The 25,318-nt window shown below is 38.2% G+C and overlaps 1 protein-coding gene across 2 annotated transcripts; it reads right to left on the reverse strand.

The window, feature by feature from the left end:
* Nucleotides 1-1,919: 1,919 nt before the first annotated feature.
* On the reverse strand, nucleotides 1,920-22,492 carry tars1 (threonyl-tRNA synthetase 1). 2 transcript variants are annotated; one of them, XM_088336477.1, is made up of 19 exons: nucleotides 22,366-22,492; nucleotides 21,761-21,838; nucleotides 19,710-19,900; nucleotides 16,670-16,793; nucleotides 15,107-15,231; nucleotides 13,985-14,102; nucleotides 13,161-13,225; nucleotides 13,025-13,103; nucleotides 12,774-12,920; nucleotides 12,480-12,578; nucleotides 10,855-11,021; nucleotides 10,623-10,785; nucleotides 10,240-10,377; nucleotides 8,623-8,700; nucleotides 8,441-8,541; nucleotides 8,200-8,304; nucleotides 4,714-4,786; nucleotides 4,368-4,482; nucleotides 1,920-2,312 (listed from the first exon to the last, which is right to left on the reverse strand). In XM_088336477.1, exons 1-19 carry the CDS (start codon nucleotides 22,420-22,422, stop codon nucleotides 2,164-2,166), a joined length of 2,172 nt encoding a protein of 723 aa, XP_088192603.1. In that variant the 5' UTR covers nucleotides 22,423-22,492; the 3' UTR covers nucleotides 1,920-2,163. The 2 variants fall into 2 exon arrangements, with proteins under 2 accessions (XP_088192603.1, XP_088192602.1); XM_088336476.1 differs by lacking the exon at nucleotides 22,366-22,492 and adding an exon at nucleotides 21,936-22,247.
* Between the last annotated feature and the right edge of the window lie 2,826 nt (nucleotides 22,493-25,318).

Raw genomic sequence — 25,318 nt, forward strand, 5'->3', positions numbered from 1 at the left:
AAAAAACAAAAATGTCATACATTCTGGATTCATTACGCATCAACTGAACTATTTCAAGCCTTTTATTATTTGAATATTGCTGATTTTGGCTTACAGCTGAAAAAAACTCAAAAATCCTATCTCAAAATATTAGAATAAGGCTGCGGTCATCTCTCTTGGTTGTGCAGCGTTTCCGGCCACATTTTTCCCTTCCAACAGACTTTTTGTGGATATGCTTTGAAACTGCACTCTGTGAACAGCCTGCTCTTTGAGAAATTTCTTTTTGTGTCTTACCCTCCTGATGGAGGGTATCAATGATGGTCCTCTGGACAGCAGTCAGATCAGCAGTCTTCCCCATACTTATGATTTAGTTTACTGAACCAAGCTGAGTGTTTTTAAGGCTCAGGAAACCTCGCAAGGTGTTTCGAGTTAATTAGATGATTCAGGTGATTAGTTGAATAGCCTACTTGTATACTTTTTCATTATATTCTAATATTTTGAGATAGGATTTTTGAGTTTTCTTAAGCTGTAAGCCAAATTCAGCAATATTAAAATAATAAAAGGCTTGAAATAGTTCAGTTGATGTGTAATGAATTCAGAATGTATGACATTTTTGTTTTTTTAATTGCATTACAGAAAATAAAGAACTTTATCACAATATTCCCATTTTCTGAGACAGTCCTGTAGATTAGGAAAAAGAAAGGGGTAAATTAAAAAGAGGAAACCAAAGAGAAATAGAAAGAGAAAAAGAGGAGAGAAAGAGAGCGGGGGAAAGCAAGGGAGAGAGAAAAGGAAGAGACAGCAAAAAACGATAAAAAGACAGAGACAACAAAGAAAGAGAAAAAGAGAGACAGAGAGTGAAAGAGAGATGGAGAGTAAGAGAAAAAGGGAGGAAGAGAGAGACAGAGAGAGCATGAAATACAAAATAGATATAAAGAGAAATAATAATAAGAGGGGGAAAGAGAAAGAAAAAAAGGAGGAAGAGTGAGAGAGAGAGAGAAAAAGGGAGAGAGAAATACAAGACCAGCGTTTGTGAGAGACACCTGGCCTTGGCAACATCAAGTGGACACATTTCAACCTACAGCTCGTTTTTCTCTTGCGCCTCTCTGAGCGTTGTCTCGCGGGCCAGATTTGATTCCTTCGGCTTAGCGGGCCTAAGCCGGCCCACGGGGTGCCTGTTTGACACCCTTGCTTTAGACAATTATCAAGATTTGGTTTATGGTAACATTTTAGAGACTCTTGTTTGAATCATTTTTAAATAATACTGGATACAGTAATTGTTCTGTCCTTGAGAAACAGAGTGGTCCTCGAGTTTTGATTGTATATCATAATGTAAATGTTTTAAGAAGTAGATTTTAATTTAAATGTATCCATGCACTTCAACATCTTACTGTAGTTTTAATTCCATGCACCTTACAATCTAGTGCACCTTATTTAAGAAAAATATATCACAAAATGCTATTACTATTGCATTCATGAGTTGTAGTACAAAGAAATATATTTATAACTTGGTCGGTGAAGTATTGTGCCGTACAAAAACAAAAAAACATTGCACATAATTTACCTGATTTTATATTCATGAGTTACTAAAAAAATATAAAAAAATTGAATCAATTTATGTATAATTTTTTTTTTCCATGAAAACTAGATGTAAATATAGTAAGAATTGAAAATCAGGTTTAAAATATAATGAAATTCAAAATGAATGTATCACGCCCTGAACCACAGAGACCACGAACGAAAAGAAAAACTTCATACCGTCAATTTAGGCAACAGAAATGTAAGCTTCACAAAAAACACAAATCTTGCGCCAGATATGAATTTTTAAATGCTTTTTTGCAAACAGTATTTTTTTTTACGAGAAAGTAACGTAGAAAACGCGGTCTTTTTTGCCCTAACCCCTTGCTAAGTTAAATATAAACGTATTCACTCACACCAAATTGTATATGAAATATTTTTTTAATCACCAATTCTTTACCTCATGTACAATTCCCCGAAACAAAGGCATTAAAAAAAACATAATATGGACTTTGAGAGCAATTACAGTCATAATAAAGGAAGACCAAGTCCCACGACAAGATCAATAACAACATATCATGAAAAACAAGTTGGCATATTTGTTTTTTTTTACTTAAAAAAAAAAAGTCAGAGCCCTTTTACCGTTATTGACTGAAAGCACACATCTTAGAAGTCTTCTTCAGCGTTGCGACTCTTTGACGCTTTCAGCTCTTTGAGACGCTGGATGCACTCGTCCACGCCGCGCTCGCCATGGACTTTATTATCTCGGGTGCGGACGTTCACTGTGTTGCCGCTCTTCTCTTTCTCTCCCACCACTATTTAACCAAAGTAGAAAAGGAAAAAAGGGGTCACGGTTGCTGAAGCAATGTTAAGGGTATTTCCAAACACCGTTTTCTTTTTCAGTTCAACACAAAACGTTAAGTTATTATTTTATTATGCAAATACAGAAATCCTTCGGTTAGCGGTGACCAGAGCCCCCTCGCGAAAACTGAAAATCCAGCAAAGTAGCGACGCCCCTTCGTAAAAGTCCCCAAGGGTTAACTTGCCTCAAGATGGCGTCCTTACCGACTGAGAGTATGCAACTGTAGCTAAATAACAAATACAGATAAGAACACAGCATTGCAGATGAATGAATGGTCTTTATTGTTATTATACAAAACTAAAACGAAATTGGAGGGCTTCTCCTTTCAGAGTAAGAATGTGATTAGGAGAGCTGGCTAGCATCGGGTATCCTTGGATTTAGAAAATAAGTAAAACACAACCCAAATGTCTCAAATGTAGCATATTCCCCCAAGTTGTAACTCGAGGTCATCCTTTCCATGGGTAATAGGTCTGGCATCGGTGAAATAAAGGCTCAGCAGTGTTGGCTTAAGAGGGTTTTGAGCCTCGCTGTAGGAGAAGGCCGGACCTGCAACCTCGCTATAGCCTCTCCGGACACCACCTCAGTCGCTTCCCGGACCCGATAACAATCCACGGAGCACCTGATGGTGATCACCATTTCTTTGTACTTTTCTGATTTTTTTTGCCGAGTCAGATCTAACCCAATAATGGACTGCTGATCTTTTGATAAACAAATACGTGTCTGTACAATGTTATTCTCCAAACGGTTCAACAACTCCATTCAATTTACTTAGGGTACTATTTGGATTGGGATTTTAGGCGAATTTTAAAGAAACATTAAAGGGTTACTTGACAAATTTGTTTTTAATTTAACAAGCCACTAAAATATATCTGGTGCCATGCTACGCAGTTTTGGTGGCCACATGTGCGACCACCCCGCAGTTTGACTGATGCCATGCACATGCCTATCACAGGCGCGGACACAGGGAGTCACACATGCCTAATACACAAAACCCTCCCTAACCTAACCTGATGATAGCATATGCCGTCTCCTGTCTGCTCAGAACACAATGCACAAGTTTTATCAATGACAATGAAGACAATTCAATTCAAAATCCGCGAGACGTGAGCCAGCTATCACTGAAGCGTGAAGTTGTGAGGGATCTCTGTATGTTGCAAAATATTCCACACGCCTGGGGACCTTGAGAAAATTAGGGTCAAAGTTGACCCATCTAGCTCGTTTCCTCTAGAGCTGTGAGATCATTGAAGGACACAACACTTTCAAAATAGAAAGTCCCATAAACACCACATGTGAGGAAGCTCAGAAACTATCAGTGATCGTAGTGAACATCAATAGCATTCCGCTCATTTTTGCTTGGAGAAATTTGAACTTTCTTTACCCTGTCGCTAGGGGCCTTTTTACCGTTTTGTTGGAGTTGCGTGGTTCTACTGCAATAAGCTGATAGGGCTAAGTTTACCTGCCACTGTTGTAGCGCGTGTTCATTTTTAGACTTTGGCTCCTTTTAGGTAGCTGTGGCTTTTTGTGTTTTTCACCGTGTGTGTTGCGGTTGGTATAATATTGTCTGGCTAACTACCAGTTAGTTTGGGAGCATCGGTTGGTATGGCATTGTCCTATGAAGCGTCAACATCCCCTACAGGACAAGTGCATTCTACACCTAAACTGGGCTCTCTGAAATGTGTATTAGTGCAAGGATTACACATCAATTATGGGCATTTATTATTGGCCATGCAAAAAAATTAAGGTAGCGTTCCTCAGTGGTAAACTGAAATGGGAAGAACATCCTGCAACTGAAAATTTAAGCTACATTCATTCATTTTACCCTACACTTATGGGGAGAGATTTGTCCCCAAAATATACACACACACACACATTGTTCAGACCCACAAATATATTTGCAATTTACTCAAAAGCTAAAAATTATGTCTTTTATGCAAATCCATATACTATTTACTCATCTTTTGCATGTTTTAGAATTTGGGAATACCTATTAAATGAGATGTGAACTTACCCAGAATGAAGTTGTACTGTGCCAGCTGGGCATTTCTGATCTTTTTGTTTAGCGTGCATCCAGGATCCAGATCCACATCAGTCATAAAACCAGCATTGTGGAAGTCATGCTGAACCTAGAAAGTGTTTAGAGAATTTGCGAATTGTCATGTCACAATTCTGCTTGCTGGTCATATGATGTAAGTCTCCATTACTGTGGCAGTAATGCACCTTCTAGCTAAGAGGGCTGACTGAACACCCCCATTAAGGAGACCTGATCCAATTGTCTCCCTTGATACAAAAATTTCACTTTCGACGGGGGAGATAGATCAAATATTTTGACAGCTCGGTTAAATATTATTCATTACCTTCTGGGCGTAATCCTCACAGTTTGGTCCCACGGGCACGACCATAACTTGACTAGGTGACAGCCACAGTGGCCTAAAAGACAATTTATTAGTGTTCATCAGGGGTCACCAAACTTTTTTAAGTGGAGAGCAACTTTTTGTGACTGATTAGCGCCAAGAGTTACCAGATTGATACACATTTCTAAAACAGCATGTTTTTACCATGTTATTGCCAGGTTGTAATCGTAAGGGGTTAATGTAGGCTATGTTAACCACTAAACATCATGCAAGTTGAAAAATGTCTTTTATCACGTTATTGCCAGGTCGTTATCATTAGAAGAGTTGAAGCAGGTTCAGTCCAATGTCCCCCCAAAAATATGATGTGCATTTATAAAATACCCTATTTTCCAGACTATAAGGCACACCTAAAAAAAACCAAATCGACCAGAAATTAATCGATCAATACATGAGTTAATTAATGTTAGGTGTCAGGTTGGGAATGGCATAGAGGAAGGAATGTTTGATGAATGTGAGTGTGTTCTTGATTCTAGACACCTCCCACAAGACTTAGCTTATGAATGACCTATATTTCATTTTGATGATGTCGGTGTATTGTTTGTTGATGCCCCTTGCAACACCCATTGTAACCTGGTCATCCTGGAAAGGGGATTACCTCATAAACTGTATGTATGTACATACAGTATATATACACATTACACATACTTACATACATACCTTGTGGTTTATATTGTTGTTGTTTTTTAATTACTGCTTCTAAATTTTAATGCACTGCTGTTACAAAGCTCTTTTTTTCATTACATTATTATTTTAACTTGGGCCAGCTTTTCGAAGTGCTACGATATCATTTGTTTTTGCCTATTTATCCTGATTTCTTTTCCTCTTCAAAATATTTATCACACGTTTTACCCTTGAGTGCCATGTCTTATCTTGTTGCATATAATTTTCCACAATGTTAATATCAATGACAAAAAAAGACTATTCTATTATTCGGTAAACTATCGTATTTGAGCAATGATTAATGGATCGAAAACATTGCTGGGTCGCAAAACCTTCAGCGCAACGGTTATTAAACCCGAATCACAGCGCTGAGTGTGCTGATAATTATTAGAACACCAGTGATACATATTACATATGAAAAGCCATTCGGTTTTATTACATAACCAAACTATTTTTACTATCAGAGACAAACGTTAGGGGATTGGAGAAAACAAAGTTGTCCTGAATCATAAGTACCGTATTTTCCGCACTATAAGGCGCACCTAAAAGTCTTAATTTTTTTAAAAGCTAACCATGCGCCTCATAACACAGTGCGCCTTTTATATGGCTCAATATTAAATTCGCAAGGTCTCGCAACTTACTCAACAGCCGCCGACTCGATTTTACCCCGAACGTGGAGTAGTCCGCGGTGTATGCTGGGATTTAAATACCGGCGTTTCATTGGTTAACCAATGTGTCAATCATCATTTGAATCGATCACTATTGGCTGAAGTTATTCGGAGCCTCGGATTGGCTAGATGGCCAAAACAAACCCTGCAATCGGCAGAGTTTAGCAATGGCGTAGAAAGTCCGCGGTGTACGCTGGGATTTATATACTGGCGTTTCATTGGCTAACCAATGTGTCAATCATCATTTGAATTGATCACTATTGGCTGAAGTTATTCGGAGCCTCGGATTGGCTAGATGGCCAAAACAAACCCTGCAATCGGCCGAGTTTAGCAAAGGCGTAGCAAGTCCGCGGTGTATGCTGGGATTTATATACCGGCGTTTCATTGGCTAACCAACGTGTCAATCATCCGTTAAATCGATCGCTATTGGCTAAAGTTATTCGGAGCCTCGGATTGGCTAAAGGGCCAAAACAAACCCTGCAGTTGGCCGAAAAAGATGTGTCAATCATCCGTTAAATCGATCGCTATTGGCTGAAGTTATTCGGAGCCTCGGATTGGCTAGATGGCCAAAACAAACCCTGCAATCGGCCGAGTTTAGCAAAGGCGTAGCAAGTCCGCGGTGTATGCTGGGATTTATATACCGGCGTTTCATTGGCTAACCAACGTGTCAATCATCCGTTAAATCGATCGCTATTGGCTGAAGTTATTCGGAGCCTCGGATTGGCTAAAGGGCCAAAACAAACCCCGCAATTGGCCGAAAAAGATGTGTCAATCATCCGTTAAATCGATCGCTATTGGCTGAAGTTATTCGGAGCCTCTGATTGGCTAGATGGCCAAAACAAACTCTGCAATTGGCCAAGTTTAGCAATGGCGTAGCAAGCTTGCTAAAGTACGCCATAAAGAAACATGTTTCATTAGTCTGTATTTGTAAATATTCTACTCTCCTGGATTTACTTCACTTGTAAGAAGACCATGATTGCGTATCATTATTGAACGTGAGAACTTAGGTGAGTTATGCGGCTTTATATTTTCCCGGTATCTTGTTTTAGAACGATCTTGATGTTGCTGTGATGAGTTGAGTGAAGTAAACTCAATTCCAAGTGTTTATTGTCATATGCACAGTAAAGTTGTGAGCGAAAAAGAAAATAGAAACATAGAAATGTTTGGCATTTCTTGAATCCCAAGACTTCAACCTTCCGAATGATATTTGAAATGACGCATTTAAGTGACATCGTACGGACAGCGCATCCGCACGTGTCTACGACACGTATTTGCTTCTTTGCAAGCTTTGGGAATGTTAAGGGGGTAATCAGTTTGACTGAATCATCTGACTGTTTTGTCGACGTTCCCATTGTAGCGCCTTATAATCCGGTGCGCCTTATCTATGGAAGATATAGGACCAAAAACTATTTTTTGGGGGTGCGCCCTATAACCTGGTGCGCCCTATAGTGCGGAAAATACGGCAATTGCAAAGTCCGATTCTTCATCAAGATAGACCAAAAATTTGCCTTCCTCGTAGTGTTTTTTTGATTATCAGTCGACAATTGCCGCTCACCATATTAGTCCAATATTGGATGCTACGGGCATCGAACCAGGATTAAGGCAATGAATTGACAACACAAAATCCTAACCACTGGACAACTAAGAATGTAAACGAAATAGCAAAATGCACTAGATTTTATCTCATCATTACACTGTTTTTACCCAGGGTGCAATGTTGTACAATGTTGTAATCCCTATATCATCTAGATCTTTAGTGGTCAAATTATTACATCGTGGTTAAAGCTCATAATTATGACTATTATTATTATCATTGTTATTATTACTAATGTTGTTATTGTCCGGGCCGCAAGTATATTGTCAGACATTAAACCGGTCTGTAGTACAAACAAAGATGCCAAACATTGCACTAAAGCATCCAGTCAGTTAGAAAGCAAATTTTCTAGAAAATCACAATGACCCATCATTGGTGAAAAGTATTCAGCACCAGTCTGCGGGTTAATCAGGTGTTCTTAGGGGCAAATTTTGCCAATTTGGTGATCTCCGATTTTTGTTTTTTTATGAATAAAGAAAAGAAATATTAACCAGACGGTTAATGCACCATTTGCCGCCGTAGTTTTCTGTCAAGATGGCGATCATTCGCTCGACTGATCCCAGGATAGCTCTGTGGATGATGACCGGTCTCTTCTTGTCATCGCCATCATTGCTGTTAAAAAGAATATAAATTAACACAAGGATACACCTTAACTGAATAATCAATTCATCTTATCGTAAGGAAAAGGGTTAATCATCCGTCAAGGGGACTTTTATAGCTTTTCCTTATGGTTTTTAAGAGCTAGCACCTGACAAAAGACAGATTGAAGCGGATGGGTAGCTGGAAGTCCAGCTGGATAGTGGCGCACTGATGGTATCGGCCAATGGCATCCTTGATCTGGATGTCGATCTGAGAGGAGAAGGTGAACGAGGGGTTAATGGAAGGTGCCGCTAGCAGACTGGCCGTTAACAGCGCTGTTCGCTTGCTCACCTTTGGCCCATAGAACGCGCCATCGCCCGGGTTGAGGACCCATTTCTCTCCAAAGGCGTTTAGGCTGTTTTCTAGTTGCTAGAATACAGGAAAGAATTTAATATATTTGAGGAACATCAAATAAGTTTCAAGTCGAAACAGTTTTAACTGAATTTTTAAGCCTACTTCCATGTTTTATACATGAGCAATGAGGAAATTACATCAGCAACAACACGTGAAACCTGGTGTTAATGATTGCAAGCAACAATAGAAAGCCAAACAAGGTGAATAGACCTAAAGTGGTTAAGAGTTGGTCAGAGATGGTGTAAGTGGCTATCTTAGCAGCTAGAGGGAGAAGCTACCAAAAAGACCAGTCAACGATTGCAAAAGCAGATGAAAATTTGCCAGTTTCAGGAACTAAATCACAAAATGTTGGCTTGCATAATATGCGAGCTTGTTATTCTGACTATTATACCTCACTGTCGTTTTTCTTGGCTGTTTGCATCAGTGTTTTACAAAACTTTTTGGCCACTGCACATATTTTCAATGGAAAAAAAATCCCAGGGGACACCACCAGTCCATGACGTGACATCTCCGGTAAAAGTAAATTATCTAGATATCTAGATAATTTCCCACGGCACAATACTTTGATGATATACAGTACTAGTGTGCCACGTCACTATAGGGATGGCTTTGTGGAACTGGTTGGAATTTCTTATCTGAAGTTGGGGTTCTCTCCTGTTCTCCATGCAAGTTCAAAATCCATTGATCGTCTTCACTTCTTATTTTGAGTGTCTACCATTTATAATCTTCTCAGGCTTGATTTGCATAGAACAGCCAAATACAATAATAGCGACGAGCCAAACCTGATTGCCAAGAGAAGGAAACTGTTAAAAAAAAGTGGCCTGATGCCTGAATTACGGGACTTGGCGACCATTACATGCAGGACTCAGCTACGTCTGTGCTTGCTCAAAGTCACCTAAATCCCTCTTCCATGGTCTCTACAATATATTATAAATGTTGTGTGTTGAATATAAATTAAGCAGTAAAATCCACCAGCAAAAAAAAAACCCCTCTTGGGTATTGACTGAAAATGACATCACACTTGCTTCAGGCTCAGGTAATTAGCAATAATGCTTTACCTAGATATCAACAAGCAGATTACTGTTTTTTTTACCCCAGCCATTCACAATTTGCAGACCTAGTTACATTTTTTACTCTTTCCTCAAGTTTCATGAAGGTCATCTTAATCAGATTGTAAACTCAAAAAGGGTAATTCTAATAAATGACAAAAGAAAATTTGGGTGTCAGCCCGCCCTTGAATTTTGTCCATGAATCCCAAAGTACATCCAGTATTTCCCTCATTTCTTTTAGCCAGCTGACAGAGTTGGAAATTCTCTGCGGAGAGGTAGGACCTCAGGAGAACAGAGCACAATTTTAGCTGACAGCAGAACGCTGCACGTTCTTTTTAAATATAGATGTTCTTTGTCTTCGGAGTAGGGCGATCTATTTGCGCAGAAGCGCTTCAATTTCTATCTTGATAACAACGCGGCACGGCCATTTTTGTTCTCTCGGGACACAGTGTGAGCGTTTGACATTCTCGGCTTAGCAAGAAAAACAAGACGGCACTTTGATTACCTTTTCTGCTTGGTCCCAGACAGCAGTCTCTCCCAGGAATTTTTCTGGCCTCGTGGAGAGGTTTAGCTTGAAAGAGAAACCGAACACGTAGTACACAGTGCGCAGGAAGTCCAGGCAGCCCTTGATCTCGTCCTCAATCTGAGCAGTTGCAAAATTTGCAATCAAACAACACTCCTGAATTTATAGTACTCTATAAAATAGCTTAATTTGTTCCAAGATTTTGCTCGTAGCTCGAAATGACAACACATTTTCCCGGTATGAAATAATTCAAAACTAATTCAAAACAAAAAATGCATATGCAAGTTATTGTGTTTAGAGGTGCTCATACAGAGTGGTACCACTGTATGGGTTTTATTTTTTTGTAGAAGTGGAGGAGCCATTACCTGTTCCATGGTGCAGAAAATGTGAGCATCGTCCTGCTGGAAGCGGCGAACACGGGTAAGGCCGGTTAGGGCCCCTGAAAGCTCATTGCGGTGCAGGACGCCAAAGTCGGCCATGCGAAGGGGAAGCTCTCTCCAAGAGCGTGGCCGGTGATCGAACATCAGACTGAAATTCCAGAAGTTTAAATCAAATAGGACTGAGGGGGAAAATGTAAGAAAATGAAGATCGTCTCACCAGTGGCCAGGACAGTTCATAGGTTTGAGGGCAAATGTTTCCTTCTCCACCTCAAAAGAGAACATGTTTTCGCTGTAGTGCTGCCAGTGGCCTGAGGTCTGCCACAATTTGCTGTTGTAGATGTTGGGCGTCACCACCTCCTGAAAGCCTCTTTTCCTGTACTCGCTCTGCCAGAGGAAAATGTATAGAAAAATGTCAATTCATACACACTGCAAAAGAGAAAATAAATAATGTTTCAAAGACAAATAAATTCAACTTAAAATGAGCAAAAAAATATATTTTGCAATAACAATGAATTGTTTTTCATGTACATTTTACCAACTAGAATTACTTTATAAATTAGTTTTTATTCTTTAAGTATTACTGTATTTTCCGCACTATAAAGGTGCACCAGATATAAGAAATTGTCTTGTGTAGTATTTTGCATTGTTATAAAGACACAAGGAATCAAAACTACATTCAAAGCGAGGGTTGTATAAAAAACACATTTCAATTGAAATGATTTATTTCATATAACAAATTAACATTTGGACATCTGGTTTCTCCTTTGATCTTAGCAATGAACATGTGACCCACAAGAGGGCACTTGTAGACCACTCAATATGATTTCTCAAAGGCAGAACAGTTACTGTATGCAGTATAATTTAAATGTAACCATCCATTTTTTATTTTATCTAGCGTATTATCCGGTATATAGGGGAGATTGGATTATAAGGCGCACTGGACAATTTCGCATATTGCGCCTTGAGTGCGTAAAATATGATAAATATGGTAATTCTTATTTTAATGGAAAGTCTAAAATTGGTACATTTGTACAGTAATGAAAGTCAATCTTGTAGCTATCATTTTCCTATTTACTTGAAAAACAATTTAAAAATTCAAATGAGAATACATAAAATGAGCAAAATAAATATTCCAAGTCAAGTAAGTTTGTTAATATCATAGATAAACAATAAAGTGAATGAAAAAAAACCTAAAGTTAGTAACACTGTGTGCTAGGGCAGAAAGTAGATAATTGTGCCTATTTGAAGTCATATTTTGCAAAAAAAAAATGTATTCTAAAAAAAAACCCATAAAAGTACAAAAATAATAAAAAATAAGCACAATTGTCTGTCATCTGAAACTAAATCTTTACGAGAATTGTACATTATTAAAACTGGGTTTTCTTTTAGTGTAGTACGCTCATCCAGGTGATAAGTCAAGGACTTTACAAAAAATCAATTAATATTTTACAACTTAGGTTTCAGATGCTTTTCTTACCAAGCTAGTAAATAGAACACCTTGCAAAAGTAAGCCCCCTTTCAACTTCATCACATTTTGGACGACAAGAAATTATAGAATTTTTTTTTTCTGTGAAGAATCAATACTAAATTTGCAAATACACGAAAAATGAATGCAGATACGTGACGCTTAAATGTAGCAAACCTTCAGATACTTATGCAAGCCCCTTAAATTGAAACACAATTTGTTTATATACCTCAAAAATGTGTTCTTTTTCTTATCTACCCACACATGGAGTAAATTATTGGACTCAGTCCACCAATGTAAATACCTCAAACATGCCTAAAATAAAAGTCCCATTCACACAGCCAAACTCACATTTAATACAAATACGACTGACTTACTTTGATGAACTCGATCAGGGTGTTGTAGATGAAGGCTCCTTTAGGCAGAAAGAAGCAACTGCCAGGACTGAGGTCGTGGAAGAAAAACAAGTCCTGCTCCTGAGGGGGACACATTTGGATTTAGGTCCAACAGTTTTTTATTTGATACTGCAACAAATTTCAAAATCCTGGTAACGTGATTGTCCGAATTGATTGAAACAGAACCTATTCAGGAGTCAGTCGTCATGTGCCAAAAATAGATAAACCTTAAGATACGGTCTACTTAGTGATCTCACGATATGTTTAAGTTCCTACCCTGCCCAGTTTACGATGATCTCTGTTCTTGGCCTCCTCCTGAAACTTCTCCCACTCTTTCAGCATTTTGGGGTCCGGGAAGGAGATTCCATAGATCCTCTGGAGGGTCTCCATGTCCGCTTTACCCTCCCAGTAAGTGGACGAGTTCTGTGCAGCAAAGATGACACTCAGATATCCACAATCAAATAATCAATTTTAAAGAGGGTTTCTTTATTTATGTTTAATGCCATGACCACGACTAAACGACTCACCTTGTGGATCTTCATTGCCTTGATTTTACCCGTGTGTCTCACGTGTGGACCCCGGCACAAATCAATCAAAGGGCCGCACCTGAAAGGTTTGGGTGTTTTATATTGAAATAATGTGATTGTGAAAACATTTGCTCACCTGTAAACTGTTGTGGTGGGTGTGGTAACCTTCTCGTTTAAGATGCGGCACTTGAACTTGTTGTACTGGCAAGGAAAAGATCCCAAATATCTCTTAGAACATGAAACCTTTTTAGTTTTTTCTATATCAGTTAGGAATTAAAATGTTTCGTGGACAACGTCAAACTTAAAAAATGTGAATTGTAATATAAACGCCAGTAAGTTTAACTCATTCAATGCCAGACGTCTCTCAAATAGACAATTTTTGCCACTTGAACTATTTTTCAAGGCTGACAGAAAGTTTTTTTCTATAGCTATATAGGAATGGGACATATCGGAAGAAGCTATTTTTCATACTGAAAATCATTCTTGGAGGATTAATACTTACTGATGAGCAGCATCCAACCCCTTTAAAATAGTTATTTGATATAAAAAACAAAAACGATTTTCACGTTTTGGCACTCAGGGACAATGTTTCTGAACGCATATGTATACGTTATGGCATTGAAAAAGTTAATGACCCGTTAAAATAATTTGTCGAGCTCCAAATATTAGTTTACACATGAGTGATGATGTCAGTTTTTGCTTGAGTGTTATTTTGGCTAATAATTTAAAAAATAGTGATTGGAAAAGGTGCTTAAATTATGTTAAATTAATCAATTGGATACTGTGGTCATTTATGTGCAACGGATATACAAATTTGTTGTAAGTTATTGCTCTTTCATGTCGATTTGTGGTATTTATATGCAATTAAAACACACATGCCTTTAGCATCAGTGCACATTCCCGATTATACAAAATTAGCTAAAAGCAAATCGGGTTTGGCATGTGTTGTTTCTGTAATACCTTAAACATCTCCAGAAGTGTTTCCTTTTTGATCTCCAACCTCTCAAACGGCTGCTTCTCCTTGATTATTTTCTTGCACAAGCCCTCCAGACCGGGAAAGTCATTGCTCGACACACCCCTGCAAGCAAAACCCACAAAAGGAAACGCCACTATTGGACCTGGCTTTTATTTTCCAACTATCTTTAAAACACTGCTAAATTTATTACGCCGCTGTTTAAAGGGCATTTGAAGCGCCGGCGCCATTGTGATTAGAGCAAAACCTTTTTCGAAAGCTGGACTAATGGTCAAGAGTAATTGGCTGGAAGGGTCCTGCAATGTCAAAAGCTCCTCGGTACAAATCAGTCAGTAAAGAAGTCCATTAGCATAACATGACTTCATTAGGAGGGCTATGGAATTAATTAGACCGCACTCAAAGTGCAGCATGGGGGGGGACCTCATTCTGGAAAATATTGTTTGTAAAGAGCAAGGTTAATTTCTGGTTTAGAAAAACACTGCAGGATACAGTGTTACCTCTTAATATACTTCTACACACAATCATTTTGATACACAAGTTTTTGTAAACAAATATCTTGTTCGCTTTATGAAAGAAAATCCAGTTCCTGAGCAGGCTTCCACTAGAGACCGCTCAACACGATTAACTCCAGTTTACATATGCGCCTCCAGTCATTAGGCACCTGATTACATACCTTTGCTTATACCTACCGCATTCTGCAGAAAGTTTGTTTTATTCGAAACTCTGTAATTGCATCTTTGTGTCCTTTTTGTGACCATAGTCATGAGTTCCGGAAAACGAAAACGTGTCTGAGAAAAAAAGGAGAATGACGACCTTCTGAACGAAGCAAGAAGTAATTCAAAAACATGAGCGCAGTATTTGAGTCACCATGCCATGTAGTACAATCTGTTAACAGTTCAATGTGTTTTTAGGGATCACTAAGATGTGTTTTATGGTTATTAAGGGTTCACTTTGACTGTTTTTCGAAGTCGGGAACGAGCCATTTAGTTTTAAATTATTTTATAATGGGAATTTTGCACAATACGGGAGCAATTTGAGCTCTGACCACGATCCTGGAATAAATTAAACTTGTATGTAGAGCTACGACTGTATTAGAAGGAATTACTCACTCATTGCCATCAAGGAACATGTCGTAGTAGAAGCCGTTCTCGATGGGTGGGCCGTAGCAAAGGCAACCCCCGTACACTCGCTCCATGGCTTCACCCAAGATGTGCGCGCTGGAGTGCCAGTAAACCTTACAAGAATATCGAAATGAGCTTTTTGTTCCAAATACCAAAGCTGTTACTCAAACAAGGTCTCTTTAGTATGTTTTTCTCATCCCTAATAGAGGTATCAAGAAGGTTTTTTCTATAATGAAATGGTTTCATTGATTTTTGTCGGCTTCTATAATAATGTGAGTCGGGAATTTTTTAACGCATTGGTGGGAATTGATTTTTTGTCAACCCTGTATATCGACTTTGCACGCTTTGCAGTGACCTGTTTGTGACAAATGAGTACAATAGAAATGGTGCTGCATAAGTTATCAGGGGGGCACCTCACCAAGTACAAGTAAGATGGGCAATTTGCATCAGTAATTTAAAAAGGGAAACTCATTAGAGATTCACTTTGCAGTGAGAAATTACCTAGATGCTTTTAAATGGAAAAAATGGGGGGGTAGTGGTGGGTAGAATTTGTGCACGAAGCGGCTGCTTATTTTATATTTTGTACACGAAAAAAAGGAAGGAAACATAGTACGCCGATTTATTAAAAATGTGTCTCTGCTCCCATGTTTTTGTTAGCAGCTAGCTAGCTTTTTGAAGTTTTACCTACTAACCCTATAGCGCTAACCTAATCCTGTTTAGCAGTTTCAATACATAAACACGTACTTTGTGTATAACATTAGATCGGTGAATCCCCTAAAGTTCATTGGCTAGCGCTTAAGTACATTTAGCGAGAGTTTATTTACTATTATCATATAGTTTTGAAAAGTATACGAGCATAGCTCCTTCCGTTGTTATCTTGTCACTATTAACTCTTCTGTCCATTAAAGGTTAATGCCCCATAAGTATGGACTTTAAAAAGGAAGACTGAGATTGTGCTATTTCTTTTTCATTATAACCACCCAATTCGCTCAAAGTACATTTAATTTATTGTTTGTGTTATTTGAATTTTAGAACTCTCAGCAGTTGCATTTCTTCTGTATCACTTTGTTGTCTGACAGTTTTTTCGAATAAATTTACAAGATGAAACAATTAAAATTAGCATATAGTAGGTAATATGGCTGCGAGTTATTTATCATTTCATATGGTAACGTTCTGGGCAAGTTGGTGAAAACAAATTTGTATTTCATTAATTTATTGTAATTTATTCGGCGTTTCATTTGTGGTTTGCGGCCAAACCGTTCACCTTTTTGGTTTCAGCCTAAATTGTTTACTTCACTGCATCCCTAGGTGCTACAGCTACTAATATTATGTTGTGCACACAAAAAACAGCGTAAAATAAAAAAGAAAATCAATTTCAAATGTGACAACAAATATCCTCAAGAAGTAAATAAACTCTTATAATGGTGTTATAAACACTCGACAGCTAACCTTGACAATACACCTCGAGAAGAAAATCTACTCAGTATTGTTTTGTTTTTTTCACAATCTTGTGCGTGGACTCAACACAGTGATTGGCTTTTTTGGACTTACGGCTTGAGCTTCGTCGTCGTCAAACTTGAGCAACTGGAGGCTGCAGTCGTCCTCCAAAGGCCGGTCCAGATCCCACACGTCTCTGTTCACCTTGGCAATCACAGTGTTGTCAGCCAGGCCTTGACTGCATGGCAGAGCGGGACATATTCATCAAATGCACACCCGGACGTTGAGTTATGCTGACAGGTCCACTTTGAACAGACGAGAGTAGTTCAAAAGTGCTTTGACATTGTGAAAAATATACGACAGCCGAGCACAGCATAATAATGAGGAGGTTTCATGACACTGATAAAAGTATCTACGCGTAGATGGAAACAATTCTAGTGAATTTACATCGAAACTTTACACCAATCTGATTGGATGATATGCAACGTTCTACACAGAGATCATTTGTCAGGCGCAATGTCGTATTTGGTGACAGCTTTGATGAAGTCTGTGAAATATTTAAATTACAACAGATAAAATCTGGCGCTCGGAAGTGTTTGGGGTGACGAGCTGTCATAAACTTGGCCGCTGTAATTTTGGACACCCTTGAAAATGAGATGCTATACCTCGATGGATTATCCTTTTGAAGTAGGGCTAATGAATTACAAAAATGGGACACATTTATAAATCAGACAGAATGGGGACCAAATAAACGATGGCTAATGAAAAAAAAAATTGAATCTCTTTTCTATGAGCTCATTTAACAACATTTCAAACACGTCAATTTAATTTTAACCCTGTAAATGTTTTCAGGGTAAAATCAATAGATTTTATTATCGATGTAAAGTTATTAAAAAGGTGAATGTAGCACGTGCCGGTATCGAGGGCCTCTTAGCACTGCTAGCCTGCGGCACAACATTGCACTGTGTGAAAACTGCGGCTAGAGTACAAATCGTGTTGCATTGACAGTGTCAAACATTTTTGGAATTTTTTGAATCTTTGGACACAAAATCCTTTTGCATAATGAGTCCAGCCCTACTTCGCAAGTAGGGCTGCAATGATTAGTTGACAAAAGTCGATAGTACATTGTCGACTTTACTACCCAGACATATTTTTTCAACAGACTGAGGCAGCTCAGAATGAACGTAATCTCTGCTGAGAGTCATTCAATATGAAACCTCTCTGGAACATAATACAGAAATGACGGCGCCAAAATCAACTATGCTTCCCAAAACATTTTGAGCATTTTAGCCTGCACACAGCCAATAAAAAGACTACTTTTTTTCATTTGCAAAGCAGGCCTTTCATATAAAGGAAGTCGCTCAGTGACCCACAAACATTTAAAAAACACGGACATTTAGCGGAGAAATGTCTGACTGGCTTTTGTAAGATTCATGTAACATTCAAGCCAATATGGTTTTGATGATATGCATTGTACATTTTATATGCTTATATTTCGCTGTAAAAGTGAGCTTGAGTATTATGCCAGACGCTGACAAATATATATGAAATTAAATGTATGCAGTCTGGATAACGAACATTGGTTGTTAAAACCGTTATAATTCAAACTGTTGAGCATCGTTAAGTACTTTTGTTCCAGACTTTGCAGTTGACCATTTAATGTAATTAACAAAATGCACATATTTGTATTATTTACTGTTCTACCGCTGCTAATGTGCCTCTTCTTTGTTCACAGGGATGGACATTGTTTAGGTGATTATAGTTTATTATTTATTGGGAAAATAATACCTTAAAAATGGGACACAGGTTTATTTATGGATTTGTCTTTACTGGCCCAGCGCACTGCCTAATTGGTTTCGCATTTTTATTTTTGCATAAACCTGGAGTAGGGCTGCACGATTAACCAAAATCTACGTAGTGCGATAGGGCAACCGCAAAACACAGCATTCTTTAAAGAGGATTTATAGTATCAGTTTGTTATGTAAGTGATGGGGTGTTTGGCCGACAAGAATTGTAGCAGCACCTGGCAATCAAAAGCAGGTTTTAAAAGCCATCAGCCAATAGAAGCGAGACAAAGTTTGCAAAACGTGTGTGCTCGACTTTGATAGGCTGGTATAAGCTGCCAGTCAGTCAAACAGTCCTTGTACAAAATGGCCACCAAAACAAACGCCCGTAGCTTTAGTGGCTCGTTACATTGAAAATACATTCATTAATCAAATTGGACACTGAGGAAAGTCAGAAAGGCGCACAGATTACCAGCTCTTAAGCAAACACTGCTGAACGTGGCTGGTCACCAACTTCAGATCCATTACCCATGAAACGGACGCCATGAAGCTGAGTCTCGTGGGAAACCGCTACACTTGTGACTCTTGTATTTTAATAATCACAAAGACCTTGCAAAGGTCACGGTTACCCGACGCTAGCATGTAGCTTGCCAGCCGCTCCCTAAATAGCTTTCTTACACAGAAAAGGAGTAGCCCCTTTGACTTTGTTGTACTTTGGTATGATGACAATAAAAACTAGTTATTTAACTGCAATTCTATTTTAATTTGTAGATTTATAGTTTGTTACAGTTGTATACTCTCAGTCTAGAAGGTCGCCAACTCGAAGTAAGTTTGCATGTCACTATATTTAAGTTTGCCAAAATCGTGCAGCCCTAATCTGGAATATGTTCATTGGACCCAATTTTCATGAATGTTTATTAAAATTTGCCACATGAACTTAATGCTAAATTTAAAAAAACAATAATAATTATCCGGCTATTTTAACAAATTGTTTCAATAGCCAGTGATTAGTAAACTTTTAAAAAAGTTGTTAGTTGCAGCCCTAATTTAGAGTTGCAATTTTTTTTTTTTAAAACAAATAATGTAACAGCCTGGCCAATCCCAGAGAAATAATTATATATAACTTTGCAGTAAATGCACAAGCTGTTCAAATAGACATAGTGGTCTATCTTCTGATTTATTGGGTAATCTGTTATCATTTTTTTTTTTTCAAACATGCCAATCAGCTCCAAAACCTTGAGTTTGTAGCCCTTGGAAGTTTTGACACTAACAGCTTATCGTAAGAAACTTCATTTAGTGTTGATGCTCATTTAAAGAGTTAAAATGTTTTACAATATACTAGATATTATTATTCAGCATGAGTAGCTAACCTGATCCCGCATGCCAGCTGGTAGGGTGTGGTCTTCCAAGACTCTGCGTTGACCACTTTCCCGTCAGGTAAGGTGACCTTGATGGGCCGAGAATCCTTAACAGCTCTCTCTGCCAAGAGGGCATCATGCTCAGCTTTAAGCTTTGTATACAACGTCAGACGCTGGTTGATGTATTCAGGTGCCGGTGATAGCTGCGGGAATTAAATTTAAAAAAAAAAAACGTTGACCACATTTATATGCAGGCAATAGCCCAATTGGGATAAGAAGTTGGATTTTTGGAGCAAACCAAATGAATCTTTTGCATGGCTAGAAACAAACTGATGACTACGTATACATGGAATTTGCGAGTATTTCATTTGCAAGAGCAAAGCGTAAGCGACGTCTTTACATAAATAGAAGTCATTTCTGCATTCAACATTTGACATGAGGTAAAAAGTTTAATAGTATTAAATCATAAAAGTCAACTAATTAACATGCTTGTTTTCTCCATGCAAAAAAGTGAGCTTCATTTCTGCATCTAGTGTGTTTACAAGAAGTGCGGGACCAGCTTGGTGACAATAGGGTTGGGCGCCTGCCTCGAGACTCTGAGGTCATGAGTTCGTTCGAACCTTGGCCGAGTCGTACCTAAGACTTACAACATTGGTACCCATTGCTTCTCCGCTTGGCGCTCGATATTAAAGGTTGGAATCGGGGGGTCTGATCAGAGTAATTAGTAAAAATCGGATTACTCGACTGCGTGTACATGCACGAGTAATAGGAAACCAAAAAGACAAACTACCATTGTAATCAAAATACAGTAATCCCACGTTATGTCTCACTTCAGTAATCACTGTTTCACTGCTTTGCAGGTTTTAAATTATATTGATTCTGTATTATCATTGACATCAATGTATCGTGCATTGTGTTCTGAGCAGACAGCACACAGCAAATGCTATCAAAGTGACAGGTTATGTGTGTGTGAATAGAATGGTGTATGCTGTCAGATGAAGAGCAGGGCAGACGCCCAAGTACAGTGGGTCTATTCATGACAAACAGCATCAGCTAGCTTTTAGCCGCTCGTAATATTAAAAAGAAATTCACCAATTAAATTACACTTAATGGAATGCCAGAAGAAACTCTCGTCACCACCGGGTTCTCTTTGTTTGATCTGGGAAGAGACTAAGGCGGCGGCGGGAAAGAAAGTAATAGAGAGGCTGCAGGTCTCTCACATTCTCTCACAAAATGCTAAACCTGTATCTCACCAATGCCAGGTCCGTAACACATGAAACGGTTGAACTGGAGTTACAACTCGTTTGAAAACCGAGAATTCCATGACTTTTGTATTTTAATCATCACAGAGACCAGGTTTAATCTGTGGATTCCCGATGCTAGCGTGCAGCTAGCTGGCTGCTCTTTACATCGCTTTTTTCTTACCACCTAATTACCACCAAATTTTGTGGTACAATTGAATAATGACAATGAATAATGAAATTCTGTGTAGTCATTTGTAGATCTACGGTTGTTATTTCCTTACCGTTGTATATACTTTTATTACTGCTATCAATAAATAAAAGTTTCTACTTCACAGGTTTTGACTACACGCAGGCAGCACGGCGCAGTGGTTAGCGCGTGTGTAGCACAGTTCTGAGGTCATGAGATTGAACCTTCCTGTGTGGAGTTTGTATGTTCTCCTCGTGCTTACGTGGGTTTCCTCCGGGCACTCCGGTTTCCTCCCACATTCCAAAAACATGCATGTCAGGTTAATTGGCCGGTCCAAATTGTCACTAGGTGTGAATGAGCAAGTGAGTAATATATGTCTGTGTGCCCTGCAACTGGCTGGCAACCAGTTCAGGGTGTCCCCTGCCCACTGCCCAAAGATAGCTGGTATGGGCTCCAGCACACCCCGCGACCCTACTGAGGATAAGCGGTGCAGATAAAGGATGGATGCACGTTTTTGGGAACGCAACCCCCGCGGAAAAACAAGGGATTACTGTAGTCCATTTCCAATTAGATTATTACATGCATGCAAACAAACCATTTTGGAACAATCACTCACATTTTGTGTTACTCACCTCAGCTCTACCTCCAGCATCGCCAGCATTGTTTTTCACCTTCTTCTTGCTTCCATCTTTATCATTCATTGCTCCTCCCTGCCCAAACGCAGGTTATTTAGGTGACATTTCCTCAATGAAAGATAGTATATTTAATATGATAACAGCTTTTTATATATTGATTTAGGAGACTCACATGTCGATATCTTACAAGGTTAAGAGAGTGAAAGCAGCTTTGAAGGCGAACACGAGCAAATGCTAACCCTAAAAAATGCGTCCTAGTACATTGACGTGCTATGCTAGCCTGACTCTTTGCATAAATTCGAGAGTACAAAAACCTACGATACAATTTTAAGCAGTTCATTGCCGGTTCAAATTCACCGTCCAAAAAAATAAGGACGCGAGCGACGCTGCTTTTACCGTTGTACCATAATTACAAACATTGCAGCGACAGAAACGACGCGTGGGCTCACTCGACTGTACTTCCCGGAGCTGACACGTTAGCAAAGCATTGCTAAATGCAGTCAAAATGAATGGAGCGGCGGCTATGCTAGCTTAAGATAAGCTAGGCTAAGCTAACCGGTTACATCGTACCGTAGCCGCTAACAACTTGGAGGAAACTTTACCTTCTGACCTTCACCCACAATGAGTTCGCTCATTTTCTCCGCGACGTTTTCAGCCATAACAGGTGATAAAATTTCCTTTTTTAAGCAACTTGTAAGCGAACGGCAAACTGTCAAAGGTGAGAACCGCCGCCGCTTGATGACGTCGCTCAGAAAACTGATGCAACTTTGTTCTTCTGCTGCTCTTTTGGATTTCAATGATGCAATGTTGCTCTCGAGTTTGGAGATTTATCACACATGTAAATGTTTCATTTCAGTAAAATATATTTCTCTTTTTTTAATTTTTATAAATAGGAATAGTTTTATTGTATTTTTGAAAAAAAAAAAAATAAGTTCACTACCAGTGTTGGGTAGGGTAACTTTAACTGGATTACTTTCAATTACTTTTGGATTACTCCAATACCAAATATGCTAATAAAAGACAAAAGAAAGTAAACATGAATACAATTACTAAATTTTGTGCAGGCTTGGGGAGTAACGGAATACAAGGAACGGAAAAAATGATGTTGGCAAGCTGTTTGGATTTATTTTCATTTTGTTTCTGTCGCATTTGATGTTAGTTTTGCCGGAGATCAAAGCCAGGAGAGAAAGCTTACCACGTGTTGTGAGTCATCATTTTATTCATATTTAGCTTCTTTTGTCTTTTATTAGCATAATTGGTATTGGAGTAATCCAAAAGTAATTGAAAGTAATCCAGTTAAAGTAACCCTACCCAACCCTGTTCACTACCTATATTGAAGAAACAAAGCAAAACATATATTTTTATAGTCATCCAACTGATAGTAATAATAATAAAAACACTAATTAGTAATGAGAGCAAGTAGGTTATTCAGTAAAGTATTCAAGAAAATAGTACAAAATAACCAAATTAAGCAGTTTAATGATTACAACTTGGTAATAACATAGCAATAACATAGTAAGAACATTATCAAATGTAGTGCTTCAATATAGGACATACAATATTTTTCTTTAGTTATAAGTGTTAAAAAGGCAATTTGATAAACATAATCACTGAGATCATAAGAAATCAATTGCATGAACAGTGTCTTTAAATGCTCGATTACCAGTAATTATTTCTAAATTCCCTTTCGAATCAGCATCTAATTTCTCCACAAGTGCCCTTTTTAACAGGCAAATGTTTTAGTGGTGGACAGACACTGTTTGAAACCTTAGTTGTAATCATTACACCTTGGTAATAACATAGTGATCACATAGTAACTTTATACTAAAAACATTATCATTTTTAGTGCTCCGATATAGGGACATACAATATTATTTTTCTCTAGTTATAAGTGTTTAAAAAGCAATTTGATAAACATAATCACCGAGATCACAAGAAATCAATTGCATGAACAGTGTCTTTAAATGCTTGATTACCAGTAATTCTTCCCAAATTTCCTTTAAAATTATCATCTAATTTCTTTACAAGTGCCTTTGTAGAAGGCAGATCTTTTAGTGGTGTACCTACAGTATTATTTTTCTCGAATTATGACAGGTTTTTTTTTTTTTTTCAAACCAATTGTATGCGCATACACAATGAGATAATGACAAATCATTGACATGATCAGCATCTTTAAATATTTGATAAAAATATTTATATATGTAAATCGCCCAATGCCCTTATACAATACAGATGTTTTAGTGGTTGACTGTGCTTACTTTAACCATACTTCTAATAATTACAACCTCGTAATAACATGATATTTACATGGTAAAAAAATATTAATATCATAATGCATTTCAAACAGGTAGCCCATGCCTTAATCAGTAAAAAAAGTAGCTCTCAGCTAAAAAAAGGTTGATTAACAATGTCATTGATAAATAAAATGATTGCTCTTGTGGCCGGACAATTTAATGTGTACAGTTTTCCCCAAATTCACAAGAGCAGCAGCAAAAACAGTCTGGTGGGTTTTGAGGGGAAGAAAGCCTTTTTGGTGGTAATAACAAGCATCAATATATAATAATAGAAGTAATTGAGGTCAGGGGTCACTAATATGGCGCCCAGCATCACCAGGTGGCCCCCAAGGACAATATAAGTTGCCTGGAAGAATTGATGTTTTCTTCCTGTCTCAGCAATGAAACGGCTTTATGGTGTGATAGTTTTTTTTCTGATGAACAATTGTGCGACTATTAGCTTCTTTTGTGTTCCTGAACTTAAAACCCCCAAAAACGTGTTGACATATTGCCCTTTTTCATGCTTCAAACGTATAGCTAAATAACTCCAACTATTTTGTGAGAATCATCAACATGTGAGACACCTTCATGAAAATAAACCAGATTTATCCAACCAAAAGTTTAGATAAAATTTTAAATAATACTTTTGCTAAGCACTGTATTCCCTGGAAAAAAAACACAGGAGAGTTTCGTAATTGATTTCAATTATTCAAATCGCAGCTTTGATTTGAAAGAACAATTGAGTGCTTAGGAATGAACTACTAAGTCCCTCACCGGGCATGCCCAAAGTAAACTGAACAAAGAGCAGATGATTGCAATCATCCCGCTTTGGCCCGTTATCAGCCTAGGTGATATTTTGTTCCACATTTTCTTTCTCCTCGGCTCCAGTCGCGCACATTGCAATTAACGTTCAACTGCCGTTTTTTAAACTCCTGACACTCTCTGTGGGAATTAGAGAAGATGAAGCGCACAGTGAGCTTCCGTGCAGTTTTTGGGGAGGATGTGGGGGGGTGGCGGAGTTGTTAAGAGGCAGAGAGAGGTGTTGAATAATTCACCTGCTAAAGTTAAAGGGGAAAAAAAACATCAAACTCGCATGTAGAAGATTTTGATGATTGATGTGCTCGGATGAATTCTTGTCTTTGTTTCCAACTTTTAGTCTTATTTTGCTCTTATGATATTATATTCAAGATTAAATAGTACAAATGCTTTACTATTATTGACAATAATCTTAATTCCTTTTTGCTTTTCTTTATTTGAGTATGCTGCATTTTACGGACTATAA

This window comes from Urocampus carinirostris, chromosome 5 (genome assembly GCF_059441175.1).
Source record: "Urocampus carinirostris isolate Australia breed hairy pipefish chromosome 5, RoL_Ucar_1.0, whole genome shotgun sequence".
In the NCBI taxonomy this organism is placed as follows: domain Eukaryota; kingdom Metazoa; phylum Chordata; class Actinopteri; order Syngnathiformes; family Syngnathidae; genus Urocampus; species Urocampus carinirostris.

Excerpts from the sequence above, each read along its gene's own strand:
- tars1 (XM_088336476.1), bottom strand. The coding sequence starts at position 22,103 with ATGAACTGCTTAAAATTGTATCGTAGGTTTTTGTACTCTCGAATTTAT. Across the intron at positions 12,921-13,024 it reads AGGCAATGAAGATCCACAAG|AACTCGTCCACTTACTGGGA; the intron begins GTGAGTCGTTTA and ends TTTGCTGCACAG. Across the intron at positions 10,378-10,622 it reads TTTTCTGCACCATGGAACAG|ATTGAGGACGAGATCAAGGG; the intron begins GTAATGGCTCCT and ends GCAACTGCTCAG.